Source organism: Halichoerus grypus, chromosome 9 (genome assembly GCF_964656455.1).
Source record: "Halichoerus grypus chromosome 9, mHalGry1.hap1.1, whole genome shotgun sequence".
Classification (NCBI taxonomy): domain Eukaryota; kingdom Metazoa; phylum Chordata; class Mammalia; order Carnivora; family Phocidae; genus Halichoerus; species Halichoerus grypus.
This window is the reverse complement of record NC_135720.1, coordinates 39,076,627-39,091,661: the sequence shown is the minus strand read 5'-3', so window position 1 is coordinate 39,091,661 and position 15,035 is coordinate 39,076,627. Positions and strand designations below refer to the sequence as shown.

Here is a 15,035-nt window from a genome sequence, read left to right as displayed (position 1 = left end):
TGGCTGCAGAATTCATGAGCTTAATAGTTAATGAGTTGGACATATGTTATTGATCTATTATTAAGTGAAAAGAAAAAGATTAAAATATATTATGGACGATATAGTCCCATTTTTACAAAAAATGGTTTGTGCAAAAATGACAGTTTATCTGTGGGTAGAAGGATTATGGGTGATTTTCTTTTTCTATTTTCTTTTTAAAAAGGATTTATTTTTGAGAGACAGAGAGTGAGTGAGCAAGTAGGTGGGGGCAGAGGGAGAGGGAGAGAGAATCTCAAGCAGACTGCACTGAGCACGGAGCCCAACTTGGGGTTCAATTTCACTACCCTAAGATTGTGACCTGAGCTGAAACCAAGAGTCAGACACTTAACTGACTGAGCCACCCAGGTGCCCCAGATAATTTTTGTTTTAAGATTTATTTTGAAAATAACTATTTTCTAAACAAGAAAAAAAATCCAAGTTTGTATAAAATATTCAATGAATCAATTTACTGGTTTGTGATTGTAAAGCTAATTGCTGCCTTTATGTTTTTAAACTATAATGAACAGTAAAACTCAGAGTGAAATTGCTCAGTGGTGTTACAAAGCCAAACTTAAACTCTTGCTCTTGTTCAAGTGATTGGATGTTGAGCTGACAGCAACTTTGTGGCTGAGTATCTATCAGATTCCATGAGTTGTTCTGAGAGATAAATGAGATAATAGTAGGAAATAACCTTGAAAGGGACTTTAAAGTAGGATGCCAAGGTCAGTCAGATAGAGATGTGTAATATGTGACACATTCTCCCCACAGAAACAAGGTACTTAACAATAGTTATATCACCAGACTAGTCAAGGAAAGCCTTATATAGCTGTATAGTGTATGATTATTTCTAAATGAAAGTGCAATTGACATTCCAATTTGAGACATCTCTCTCCTTCATGCACTTCAATGGGACAGGTGGGATTCTCTTTATAGTCTTTTCGCCTAAGGCTCCAAGGATAATAGGAACTGGAACAGAAAGGACATAGCCACCTTAAGGAATGGAACTGTATCCCTATTTAGGGCACCTTTTCATAAGTCAGGCTTTGCCTATACTGTATCTAAAGGATGCAAAGTGAACTTAATTTAGAGATAACAAAATCTGATCCCCATAAAGCTGGGAAAAGGGATAAAATATGTGTGATCATTCTCCTAAATATTTTTAAGTCATCATTTCTGTATGGAATTCCAAAAGAATGACAAGGAAGTATAGTAAAATATCAATAAAGTACAGTACAGTGGTTTGGAAAGTAAATTTTGATGTCCCACAGACGTGCCTTCACACATTAATTCTGGCACCAAGAACATGTGCACCTGTGATCAAGATACTTCATTTCTCTAGATCTTTCTGTATCTTTCAAATGAGCTTCTAACTCATCGGTTTCTTGTGAGTAATGAATGAGATGATGCAGGTGCAGCATGGAGTAAAGGAGTAGGTGCACACAATAACTGTTCAACACCAAACATGTATCTGGTTCACTCCTCTGAGACTAATGTGCCTATGATGCCATATCAAGAATAAAAGCCCTTGCAGATTGCCTTATGCTGGGCTTCTCAAGAGGCAGCCCTGACACAAGGATTTGAATGATTTATTTTGGAGGTGAACCCAGGGAACACTGGTAGAGAAGGGAAATAAGGCAGGAAGGGAAGGAAGCTAATTCAGGGTGCATGAATGAACCAATGTGGTCAACCATGGGCATTATGGGCTCAATCCCGGTGGGGAAGTTAATGATGTAACTAGACTATGTCTCAGCATTTCCCATCTCTAGGTTGAGAAGTTGGGGCATTGATCTACCAACTCCCATCATTATTGGGCAAGAATTGTTCTCACAGCTGTAACTTCATTCTGGAGTCAAGCACCTCCTGTGGCTAGAAAGAGCCTATAGACAGATAGTCCCAAGTGCTTGAAGAAAGAAGGTGGGCATGTGCTGAAAGGCAAGTATTCAGGGACTATGGGCAGGGCACTGAGAGTCAGCTACCGATAGCATTATGCTTTCCTTTAACCTATAGAATCTAAAGATGTTGGTGGTTGCAGGGAAACCATTGCAGGATTATTGCTGGATCCACATGCATTGTTGCTCCTATGAATTTAAAAAGGTAATACAATGCTTTTTGCAATATGGTAAGAGCTTCTTCAATATTCAACATCAACTTAATAGCTTTCTTTTTGTTTGGCAGTACAAAATACCTGCATCCCCAGCAGCTACTGAACAGCTAATATGTGTATAAAGGCAGAATAGTAACAACTAAAAGAAATATCTGTACAAGACACCTCTGGCTTCCTTTTACCTAGGGTTGTGGAGCAGGTACTACCTACCAGGTCTGGCAGTGGGTAAGAGCATAGATTGGGTTCTCTTAATTCCATTAAACATTGAAAGACACTTTTCAGAGAAAAGCCCATTTACAAATAGGGCGATTAAAAGCAGATATTTACATTACAGTAATAAAATATTTTCATTCCAAAAATTTAACAGATCAAATCCCTTTTTGGCTCTCTACGATTGACAAGTCATTTCTGAAAATTCAGTACCAGGCTTCTGGAGACTAGTGTCCCTATGCTGTTCAATTTCTTTATATTTAGTCATTCTGCTACGTCATAATATTTATTCAAAGAAAGCAATCATTTGGGATCCTTATTTGTGGTTCCCAGCATAACATTATCCTACACAAATGCCATTTTATCAGAAGGGCCAAATCCCATTTGCTCTGGAAAGCTCCTTGCCTGATGTCGTTTTATCTGTCTTTATCCAATGACAGATAAAACGCTTGGGGCACGCTTGCTTTTGGTTTCCTTTTCTCTTTTCTCATCAGTCTCAGCTCCTCATTCCAATGACTTAGTTCCCCAGCAGATGTCCATATCACCCTTTCACCTCCTGCGAAAGCCAGTAATACGTTCACTATTTGCCAGGGGTTATAAAGGAAACTTGACCCTTAGATCCTTGAATACCCAGACCCCGGGGGCCGCCACCTGGACCAACTTGCTTCGCTCTTCGGATTTCCGCCCGTAGGTGGCAGCAGCGGGCTCCGAAGCGGGTCTTTGCAGGAGCCTATGCCCAGCTTCTGGCTGGCGCTCCGGCGCCGGGTCTGGAGCATCCACCTTCAGGAATCCACACCCAGCTGGGACAGTCCTTAAAGCTGTAGTAATTGAGTGCTAAAATTGTCTCTGATTCTTTAATTTCTCGAGTGAAAACAGTTTGAAGCAGCAACGGCAACTCATTGCATCCCTACTCTCTCCGGTTCCCCATTTCCCCACCAACTCCAGCAGCAACCCGGCCCCTTTTCCCAAGTAGGGTCGGCTCCGTAACTCTCCACGCTCCGGCCCTTGCAGATCCTCCGGAGCCAGGCGCTGGGCGGCTGGAAGTGCGTCTGCGGCCGCGGCACCCCTTCTCCTCCCCTCCTCCTACCCGTCCGCCAGGCGGGCTTTCCAACCCGTCAGGATGCCGCGGCTGCACCCCTATTTCATCACTCCACCATCCTTCTCTAGCCCTCCTCTTCGTGCCTTCTCCCCAAACACACACAGGCGCACACACGCGGCCCGCTCGCGCCTAGTGCTTCAGGCTCGGCTGCGGGAGCAGGACCCACGCAAGCCCAGGAAGCCACGGACCTGCTGCCCGGACTCTTCGCCCCTCGGTCCCCAGCGTCACCACCGCCGCAGTCACCGCTTCTGCGCCGCTTCTTCCCGCCTAGACATCGCCGCCAACAGCCCCTGAGCTGCAGCCCCTGCGGAGCTGCAAGAAGTTTACGTCTCGGGAAGGGGCGGCGGGGCGCAGTTGAAGGATTTGTTGTAGGAGGATTAGCACATTTGGGCGAGGGGCGGGGCAGCGCCGCTGCAGGACGCGGCGCGGACCTGGCATCACTGCGTGCGGCAGCCACAGCCGCCGCCGCCGCCGCCGCCCGGGACCGCGGAGCCCGGACGCCCCCGCCCGGCCCGCGCCCCGCCCCCGCCCGCCTGGCCCCGCAGCGCCGGGCGCAGAGGAGCCGCGGGCGGCGCAGGGAGGCGGGCAGCGCCCCGCGCGCGCTTCTGCCGCCCCCGAAGCCGGCGCGCGGAGAGCGCGGGGCGAGCGCGCGTCGGGCGGCGGCCGCGCTGGGGGGCGTGGGGCGAGCCGGCGCGAGGAGCGGCGGGGGCGAAACTTCGCGGCCAGATGCCTGAAGGCGCGGCGGCGCTGCGAGGCTGCCGCTGCTGCCCCTGCGGGCCCCGGGCGCGTCTCCGCGGGCGGTGTTGCCCGCGGCGCGGCGTGTGCACCGAGCGAGTGAAGGTATGTTTGGCGGGCGCGGCTGGAGCTGCCGCCGCCGCCGCCGCCGCGCCAGCAGGTCCTAATGCCTGTCACTTCCCAGGACGCTGGCAGCAGCAGCCCGGAGCCCCCGAGCCCTCGGCAGGTTTGCCTGTCCTTCCCCGCGATCTGATTGGATAAAGTGGGGGCTCGACGGTGGCCGACGTGGGACAGTCTGGCTGTGGCAGGGGTCTCGGAAACCATGGGTTATTGCAGCGGCAGGTGCACGCTTATCTTTATCTGTGGCATGCAACTGGTAAGTGACACTTGGGTCCTCTTATTCTGTAATGTGCCTTTGAGATACTGGGCTGGGGAGTGCAGTAAAGGGTCTGCCATTGATTAGAATGGAAGGGAAAAATAAAAGAGAAAAGGTGACAGGTATATTGCCTATATTTAAAATGATTTCAGGGAGAGGCACTGTGGGGTACAGGAGAAGTGAGCCTTTCCGCCCCCACCTATTTCTGTTCCTCTGAAGACAGTTTGGCAGGTGCGGGTTAAACTTGTCTTTAATTTCTTTAAGCAAAGCAAGATGTATCTCCTGTTCCTTTATGCTTTGCATTCCTATTACTGTTAACAACGTGGTTGTCATTTAATTTACTATACAGGTGTTAAAACAGAGAGATATGGAATTTTTGACTTTTCTTCCAATACTATTTTTTTTTTCAGTATCTTTGTTTCTTCACTGACGTTTGTTATTTTTCAAGGAATATATTGTCTTATAAGTATAATGCTCTAATAGACCACTATGTAGGGCAGATGGTATCTTTACAGCAGTCTGATCTAGAAGCCACGTTGAGTTTTAAAAGTATGTAGATTGAAGAGAAATACTTAGATAAACTCAGTAACACCACTGCCATAAACTGAATCAGTAGCCTTTAAATCACAATTCTAAAGAAAAATATTCTGTCTTACATTATGTGTGTAATTGCTCTTGGAAGAGACATGTTGTCTGATCCTATAGGATGGAGAATTATAGATACTTTTTGAGGAATGTTGTACATTTGCAAAGAGGCAAGAAGCCAGTAATGGAACACGTCATAGTCTCTGAATTTAAATTCTCTAAGGGCAATAGGAGGGGCTGAGGATAGTTTATAGATGAAAAATATACCACTGTAAGTGGTTAATTTGAGGTAGGAGTAGTTGCTCACTCCTGCTATCAAATAGCTTTCCTTGGAAAGTATAAATTAATCTGAAAAGCCATCCACATTTCTAACAATTGTTTCATAAAGGCTGAAAGGACTACTAGACTGAAGGAGATTTCTGAGAGCCCAACCAGTAAAGTGTTCAAAAGAGCAAGGATTTGCTGTTGAAACTGATGGAAGAATTCCTTAAGTGGTCTTCATTGTTTATCAGTCGTCTTGAAGCCCAGGAGTGTTTGTTGTTATTGTTTTTGTTGTTTTGTTTACTATATAGCTAAAGCAGTGCTTTTTGTTGCATATTGCCTTGGGGTGTTTTTCTTCCCCAGGAAAGTTATCTCATGATGCGTATTTTGATCTGTGAATTACTTAGGCACTTGGTTGTAAGAAAAAGAAGGTGGAACTATAAATATAACTTTAAGAATGTAATATTTTTTTCAGTGATGTATAAACCAGTTTATTTCTTTTTGCTACATACTCGTTTAATTTTTGCAATAAAGGATTTTTACTCTTAATGATAAAGCTAATCAGAATAATGGGAGAGTTTACTTTGTTAAACCACTGGTTAGGCCAAGTATGCCAAATTGTGTAAACATTTTCAAAACATTCCTATGTTCATATATGATTCAGAAAAGAATACATTTGCTGATTCACTGTGTAAAATCATAAAACTGTGAGAATGAGTGGGTGGGTAAGCGCATTCTAATGCTATTTTCAATTTAAAATTTTTAAAATGTGATTTAACTTTTAATCATTTAGCATAGTAGGGCTTTATTTTGGCAGTCGTAGGCATTAGATCTATGTGGCATTTTGTGTGATGAACACAAACTTCTCAAGAACTTAACAATTTTGGGAAAACCTAAATATACAAATGAGAAAGCTAAATATACAAAATGGCATGATAAGGCTAAAGATTTCTGTGTGTATGTGTCTTTGTTCATGTGTGTGCATATATGCGACGGTGTATTGGAGAAGTGCTACATCGCTTATGGAACAGAAATTCTGAATCAAAGCTAAGTTCTCTAACAAAATAGAGGTACTTGTAATATAGGAGTGTTCAGTCTAAGCGAGTATACATTTGAATCATAAGGAAGTTTTATAACAATCATGTGATTTTTCCCATTCAGACTTTATGTGCCACCAGGCTAACATAATTAGCAGCCATGTTAATGCAGATGCAGAACAAAAAACAAAGGACGAAGAACATTCATTGCTTTGATAACGTGAAATGATCACATTTAAAGGACCTCAGAGATTCCTGGTAATTGTTGCTTCTTAGAAATATAGTATTTGATTTTAAATAAAATAATTTCTTTGCAAATTAATAATTGCAAAGCACTGTACACACACACACACACACACACAAAATAGGTGGGTGTATATGTTTTCCTTTGCTCTTGATAGATCTTTAGAAACTCTTTGTGTCTTTGAGCTATTATGAGTAGAAGTGGTTTTATAGGTAGCCATGTTTCCAGAGTAAGTTATAACTCATGTACCATTGATTGACACAGAAGTTCACCCAGTTTTGTTTACTTCTGAAGTGTTTAGTGTGCATTTTTGTAAAAATTGGGCATTTTTTTTGGTAGTCGTGCAGATAAATCTTAGCTTTATTGAAATTAATGGAAGCCAAAGATAGTCTAGGACAGAAACTTCATTAGATTTCTTTATTAAGTAACTTTAAGTTTCTGGAAACATTTCTTTCCAATTACATAAGTAGAATATCTCTATTTTAATTAGACCTAAAGGAATATTTATGTTTACGTCAAGTTGCAGTTGACCTTTGTAGAGGATGAGGTGGCTGTTGGTATGCTGGAGATGGGAACCTCATTCATCAGGTTATTACCAGAGCACACACAGTGTTTGATCGTTTAACAGGTGAGGGACAGAGACAAACATGCCAGAGAAATTTACCTGTCAGGATTCTGTATCTTTGCTTTTAATTATATTAAATATGCATTTAGTTTAATATTTGGCAGATTACAAGTGTGGATAAATATACATTCTTTTAAAAGTCAGGAAATCGGTTTGAGACAAGAATTTAGAATTTCATACCACAGAGATTCAATACAAAAGTTCCATTTTATGAAAAAGTGTCTGCCTCCGTGTATCATAAATGAAAATCTTTGAGATGTATGGTTATTCCAACTTCAGATTTTAGGGTGATTCCGATGAAAACGGGGTGTGATCTCTGGAAACAGATTTGTTCCGTGTATGATCCAAAATTTAAGCTCTTAATCTCAAGAAGGTAGTTTTCTTTTTATCATTGCTGTCCTTAATGCTCAGAAACTGAAGATTTCAGATAGTAACAAAACTCGTCACTGCATTTGCGGTGTTGGATATAGTGGTGCAGGATAATAACAATCTAACTTCTTATTTACAACTCAGCAGCTTGAGAAAATGTTTCAGTTGTTTTATTTTGTTTTTGTTTTTTTGTTCTTCAACGTTTGGTTGAATCAAAGAGTACTTTATCTAAATGTTGCAAAAATTACTCAGATAATCCCCAGTGAAAATCACTTAGTTGTAATATGGAAGACCATAACTTACTTTAGTTTGAAAAGACAGCTTTGTTTTGGAGTAAGAAAATTCAACATTGCCCCCCCCCCTTTTTTTTGTACATCAGATTCCTCTATGGAACAAAGTATATGTGCCACAACCTATTGAAAGTATAGATTTATGTTCAGATTAACACTTGAAGTACTTGCCATGTACTTTATGAAATATTGCTAACTTGGAGCAGATGCAAAGAAGAATTGTGTTCGTACACATGTGTGTACAGCTGTGTGAAGAAGCACATTTGAAACTGACTTTAGAATGACCAGTTACTTTCTACTGCACAGATAGTTGCTAGGCATTTTCAGAGGTACATATTTATTAGAAAAGAAAGCCGTGAGTGCATAGATAGACTAAATAAAAATGTTATTATAATTATGGAATATGTCATTAGTGCCTTTCATGACTTTGTGCAGTGTTCATAGTTACGTAAACTTTCATTACTTTTTAAAAAATAAAGCATTACGTGAAGTGACTTGAAAAATGCAGGTGGAATTATGATTTTCCTTGGCTACTTTTGACACGTCTGAAAGTTCTTCAGAAGTTGAGAACTTTACCTGCCACAGAACCTCCCTACTCAGACAATATAAAATTTTAGATTCACATGCCATTGAGAATAAAATCTTGTGATAATTAACCAATCTAACCCAGGGAGAAGACTAACAATTTCCATTTGCTGGAAAAAGAAAAGTGTCAGAAACTTATGATGTAAAAATATGCTAAGAGTTTGCTAAGTTGTAAAAGAACTTTCTTCTTTTCAAATATTTTCTACTTTTGCATCCCAACATTGCCTTGTGTGTATGTGTGCATATTTGTTTAAATCTATTCTTTCATTGTAATTCAGCACTAGTCTGCTCTAATGTTTACCAAGAAAGATACAGAAACTCCTTCCAGTGTCCAGCTCTCTCTCCGTTCACAAACCAAGTAGCAAAGCTTTTTTTTTTTTTTTCATATACTTAAAGTTTCAAGGAACCAATCGGTACAGAGCTTTTCCCCTGCTTTCTCCAATAGAGGCTTGGATGGGCAGCATCCGCTGTGCAGAATGCCAGAGTCATCTCTGGCATGGGGCCCATAAGTGGGCAGTGGCCCAGAAATGTGAATAGGCATTGCTACCTCCTTTTCCCTCTGATTCTGCTTTATTTTGGGGTCAAATTCTCTACTTGCCCAATCAAGAATTTCAGAATGGCAGCCAGGAACTCCCTTGAAATAGGAGGTCTTTATTTATGATTCTCTTTCCTTTTTGTGCATGTGTGTGGTTGACAAAAATAAAATCTGACACAGAAGCACATTTTAACACTTCTAGATTTATACTGGAAATAAATATATTAGAATTGTGGCATCAATTACATTCAGTATTTGTATATATAAAACTAATGGCTAAAATTTCAAAGGATATACTTCAGTTATGTTATTTGGTAGAATTTTTAAGCAGCTTCAGCTTAGTGTAATTTTTCCAAAAGTAGTTTTGAAACTAATATTGCTAATAATGGAAAATTTTCTATTTCCATGACTTATAACACCCAAATGTCAAAAATCAAACACACACATGAGAAATATTTCTATTTCCTTTCTAGTCCATTTTTTCACCTATATCATGAAACTCTTCCAATTTTGGCCCCCATTTTCCCCCAGAAAAACTTGATTATTGTTTATTTTCAAAATAATAAAATACATGGTCCATCAAGATACGATATATCTAGGGTTCCTTTTTTTTCCTTGTAACAGTAATAGAAACAGATATTGTATTAACACTTAGATAATTTCTACATATAGAATGAGAATAAAAGTGTATGAGACTTTTGTTCCTACCAACTCCAAGAAATTGAAGGATTTTTAAACACTATGAAGAAATAAGATAAAATTATGTTGTTTTCTTTCTCCAGGTTAAGGTAGAAAATGAAATTTATAAACTGGGTTTCTTTTCTTTTTACTATTTCAGGTGTATTTAGATTTGCAAGTTCTTACTATTTAAAGGAATTACTTGCTTCATCTTCCTGAACATAGCGTTTTTCTTTTTATGCTTAAACTCTAAAACAGGCACTGGGCCTAATGAATAAAAATATTTGTAACAGTAAGTCTAATGGAAACCATAGACTGACTTTCTTTTTTTTTTTTTTTTTTCAACCCAGAGTGGGAATAAGGTGACTTCTAATAATTTTTACCTTTTATTTTATTTTATTTTATTTTTTAAAGATTTTATTTATTCATTTGAGACACAGATACAGAGAGAGAGAGAGAGCATGAGCAGTGGGAGAGGCAGAGGGAGAGGGCGAGGAAGAAGCAGACTCCCCGCTGAGTCAGGAGCCCAACGTGGGGCTCGATCCCAGGACCCTGGGATCATGACCTGAGCTGAAGGCAGACGGTTAACCATCTGAGCCACCCAGGCGCCCCTTATTTTGTTTTTTTAATTTAAAAAAATTTTTTTAAGATTTTATTTATTTATTTGAGAGAGAGAATGAGATAGAGAGAGAGAGCATGAGACAGGGGAGGGTCAGAGGGAGAAGCAGACTGCCGGCTGAGCAGGGAGCCCGATGCGGGACTCGATCCTGGGACTCCAGGATCATGACCTGAGCTGAAGGCAGTCGCTTAACCAACTGGGCCACCCAGGCGCCCCTAATTTTTACCTTTTAAATCAATTATGGATCACATGCTAACTTTGATCCTTGTAGAAACTCTTTTTGAAAAGTTACGATAAACTGACTTTGTGTGTACTTTGAAAAAAATTTGTGCTTTTATAATTTATCATGCTTTAAAAATCTAGCTTTGTAAAATACTTAAACAATAATGGAAGCTGTTAGTATTTACTGGAAGCTTGTTCTGGGCTAAATGCTAAATGTGTTTTTTTCACTGATTCCTTTCCAATAATTCTATGAAATAGGTAATAGATACTCATATCCTCACTTTACAGAAGCAAAAAAATGGAGACTCTGAAAGTTTAAGCAACTTTCTTAAGTCCCTCTCTTAGCGAGTGGTAGAGCTTGCACTCAGACCCAGCTCTGTCCCACTTTAAGCCAGATTGTGGTCTTGTCACTGTGCTTCACCAAATCCCTTCCATGTATCACAAACTGATATTGTAATTTATGTTTCTTTTCCTAACAAAGACAGAATTTACCTGCTAATTCCTGGTTGATCCAGGAATCAACACAAGACCAAGCAGGCTCAGGGAGGGGTGTTGGTGCCAGGCTTCTCCCAGACCTGACTGGCCCAGGTGGACCAGGGGTGCCATAGCTAGGAGCGGCTTGTGTGTGGTCTACGGAATAAAAGGAGACACTGTCCCCTGCACAGTTAGCTTCCCTTGCTGTTCCCACTAGATTTCAAGTATTGCCCTGACACTGCACCACACACCTGTAGTTCTGCCTTAGAGAAGTGATTCCCTCATCATGAGGTTGTGTTTCTGTGATTGCTTAAGGGTGGGGAAAAAAGTTAACAGCTACTGTGTTATCAGGCCAGTCATTGAGAAATAAGCACATAGTATGGGCTTTGACACTTTGATATATCAGTTTTAAAAACATTTTTTATGGAAGACAGAATGTATTTGTTTTTCTCAAATTTCTGTTCTTTGTTAAACGAATTTCTGATGAATTGTTAATGCAGAGTAATGTTATTTGCCTGTTCTTTGTTTTTGTTTTTGTTTTTGTTTTTTTTAAATACGTCCCAATCCTAAATCCATCAGGATGACTTTTTGGTGAGAATATTAGTTAAAAATTGCTGTTGTTGGAAATGGCTTCGAGTAATAGGTTATTTGAAATGCACATTTGAGTATTTTAGAGCATTTCTCAGTCTTGATTGTGCATCAGAATCACTTGCAGGGCTTTTTCCACACATATCATTGGGCCCCACTCCAGGGTTTCTGATTCAGTAGGTCTCAGGGTGGCCCTAGACCTGGCATTTGCTTTTCTCACGAGTTCCCAGGTGACATTGATGCTGCTGGTTAGGGACCAAACTTTGAGAACTACTGGCCTAAAACATAGGTCTTCACTTAGGGTGTTACCTGAATACATGAACTTGTTTTTGAAAATTTTCCACCGAACTAGATAATTAGCTCATTCTTCCTTTGGCCTGTTATTTATGTGAACAAAAACTTCTTCAGGACCAAGTGTGTCTATTTCTGACTTCTAGCTTAGTCCTATTCAGAAGTTTAAATAAGGGAAATGGAAGGTCTTTTCACTGCGCTTGTGTCTTTGCAGTGAATAGAGATATAGAACAATCTGAAAGTGATTTGGTTCCTCTAGTCTCTACACTCTCTGCCTGTCATGCTGGAGCAGACATCTCTTTGCTAACCTAGCCCCTCAGTCTGAATTTCTGGAATAGCTTCTCACGGCGCCAAGTACAACTCTGGGGGAGAGAGGGAGAGGAGGGGGTATGCCGGGAAAGCACTGAACTAAGTGAGGGCAGATTTTTCTACACCCCGTCTAGTGCTTCTGTACTGGACCGCTCAATAATGGACTGTCATTTTCTCATTTGAAAAATAGGGGCAAATCATTCCTGAGCCATTTCCCCTACAGGATGCTGAGGAGCATCTGGGGAGAAAATGTACTTAAAGTTTAGGTATGAAAGAGCTTCACAGACTTCTGGTATCTAGAAAATCTTTGTACGTATTAATAGTTTAATCTTCCAGGACTGTTCATTGAGTCACAGTAAGAGTGGTTATGGGCTGTTTATATGTCATTTGGCCAGTTACAGTTGTAACAATTTCTTGTAGAAACATTTCTTTTCTTCACCCACCCATCATTTTGGAGGGCTGTAAAAATAAGGAGGATAACAGTAGGTGCAAATCATTTGAAATAAAACATTATGCTTGTGTGTCTGATATACCTACTTGAAGGTTCATTAGGAGTTAAATTTTGCAAACCAGTTGGCATAGTCCTTCTTCGGGTGGGAATTTCTAAAACTGTTCATGGGCACTAGTTCTGCGAAATGCTCTGTTGAACATGAGCTCTGAGGTTAAATAAGCTGTGGATGCTGCAGGCTTTAGCCTCTTTCCTACCCCTGAGGGGTCACAGCACATCCTAGCAGCTCCTAGAAGTCCTACACGAAAGAAATTCCTGCTTAATTCCACTTAACTCTGCAAATACATATAAAGTGCTTGCAATGAACCAAGGACCTCTTTTCGTGATATCCCCTATTAATCTTCCATGGAACTAGCATTTTCAGAAGCACTTTTTAATGAAATATTACTCTTAGCTAATGATGCAGTCTAAAAGTTAATAATATTAAATTATTATCTAAACAATATTTAAAGGCTAAAAATTCAGTATGGAAACTCAACCTACTTAAGAGGTATTTAACAAATAGTAATACATAAAGATGTTTAAGAATATCAAATATTATTATCACATAATTCAAATAAATGAAGGGGACCTTGTTTTCAGATACTTGGCTATTATTTTCATAGATTTACTTGAGTTTCTTGAAATGATGTTTCAGCCACTAAAATCACAACCCTTAACTTTGAAATTCAGTCAGGTCTAATTACTAATGCTACAAAGAAGGGGGCATGTGGCAGTAGGTTCCCAAGGATATTTGGAACTTTAGAACACCTGGGGGAGGGCATCTACAGAAGAACTTTCTTTTAAAAGTCGTGGGAATGCTGGCTAACTGAACATTAAAAAAAAGTCATGAGTGAGGGGTGCCTGGGTGGCTCAGTCAGTTAAGCGTCTGCCTTCAGCTCGGATTGTGATCTTGGTGTCCTGGGATCCAGCCCCACATTGGGCTCTCTGCTCAGCAGGGAGTCTGCTTCTCCCTCTCCCTCTCTGCTTACTCTCTTTCTCTCTCTCAAATTAAAAAAAAAAAATCTTAAAGAAAAAGAAAAAGAAAGTTGTGGGTGAGGAGCAGTGCTTATACCCTACAGCCAAAACCAAGCTTGCTCTTCTAGCATCGGACCCTGAATGTCTGTCTTTGCAAGGCTGGCGGTGAGGAGTTCTCATACTGACTTTTGTTTCCTAATCAATGCACACACTCTAAAACAGTAACACATTTAAAAGCCCCAACAATGTTGTGTTCTTTGAAAACAAACAGGTCTTAGACTGGAATGGAGGAATCAAATCTCTTCTGTTAACAGAAGTCTTTGTATGCATCTGTATGATGCTGATTACACAATAGAATAAGGAGGTGTTTCAAATCTTTTAACTGACAGCCCTGTGTCAAATGATAGATGGGTCAGTATTATCTCTGAAATGTTCAGTGGTAGGGAATTCATATGAGACTATATGGATTTCCAGCCGTGGAGATATACAAGGCAGATCTCCTGGAATATTATTTTTGTAAAGGACAGTCTCTGATGTCACTAGGAAACAAGAAGTGGGGAAGACTTTTACAGGCCCCAAGGAGAACATTACAGCCTGGTAGTGGCTGCCTTCTGTGATCTTACCCCAGAAGGGCTCTGTTGGCTTGCCTTGGCATGGAGCACTTTCTTTGTTATGGCGCCTGCAGTTGGTGGGAGGCAGCTTGCTCCTGGAGGTCATAATTCATCCCTGTGGGCACGGTGATCCTGACCTCACTCTCTTAATCTATAAATTAGGGAATGGTTGACGTATAGGAGATGGTATATCCAGACGCTACTTATTTGCTCCATTTGATTTCTCTCAGGTGCAGAGATGAGATCAGGGTCTGTGGATTGTTTAACTCCAGTTATTGGGAGCAGTGAGCGAGCTACATATTTGAAAACTTTAGAAGCAGTTGTGGATTTGATTATACACAAGTGGTATGTAAAGAGCTCTGGGTCTTCCCCCCCGCTTCCTCCTTTTTAAATATAGTTTGCTCAGGGTGCCTGGCTGGCTCAATCGGAACAGCATGGGACTCTTGATCTTGGGGTGTGAGTTTGAGCCCCACATTGGGTGTAGAGATTACTTAAATAAATAAAAGACCTTAAAAAAATAAAGCTTGCTCAAAAATTTGATGATAGTGGACCGATGATTGTGATTTTCTAAAATATTGGAGCTGTGTATAGGATTATGTGTTTCTTACCCTTATCAAATAGGGATTAATGAAATTTCATTTTTGTCCATCTTCCATAAAATTTTGTTCCATTTTCTTCAGTCAAAGGATGGTAGTTAAATTATGG

At 40.6% G+C, this 15,035-nt stretch overlaps 1 protein-coding gene across 4 annotated transcripts in view; it reads left to right on the top strand.

Annotated features, from left to right (window-relative positions):
- The first annotated feature begins 4,165 nt into the window (after positions 1-4,165).
- The window catches only part of NKAIN2 (sodium/potassium transporting ATPase interacting 2), a 968,314-nt gene continuing 957,444 nt past the window's right edge, over positions 4,166-15,035 (top strand). The window contains exons 1-2 of one of the 4 annotated variants that reach the window (XM_078054784.1): positions 4,166-4,271; positions 4,351-4,542. In XM_078054784.1, the coding sequence (XP_077910910.1) occupies positions 4,489-4,542 (54 nt within the window). In that variant the 5' untranslated portion in view covers positions 4,166-4,271; positions 4,351-4,488. Of the gene's footprint in view, positions 4,543-15,035 lie in introns of all 4 variants that reach the window. The other 3 variants (XM_078054785.1, XM_078054783.1, XM_078054786.1) reach the window with 3 other exon arrangements.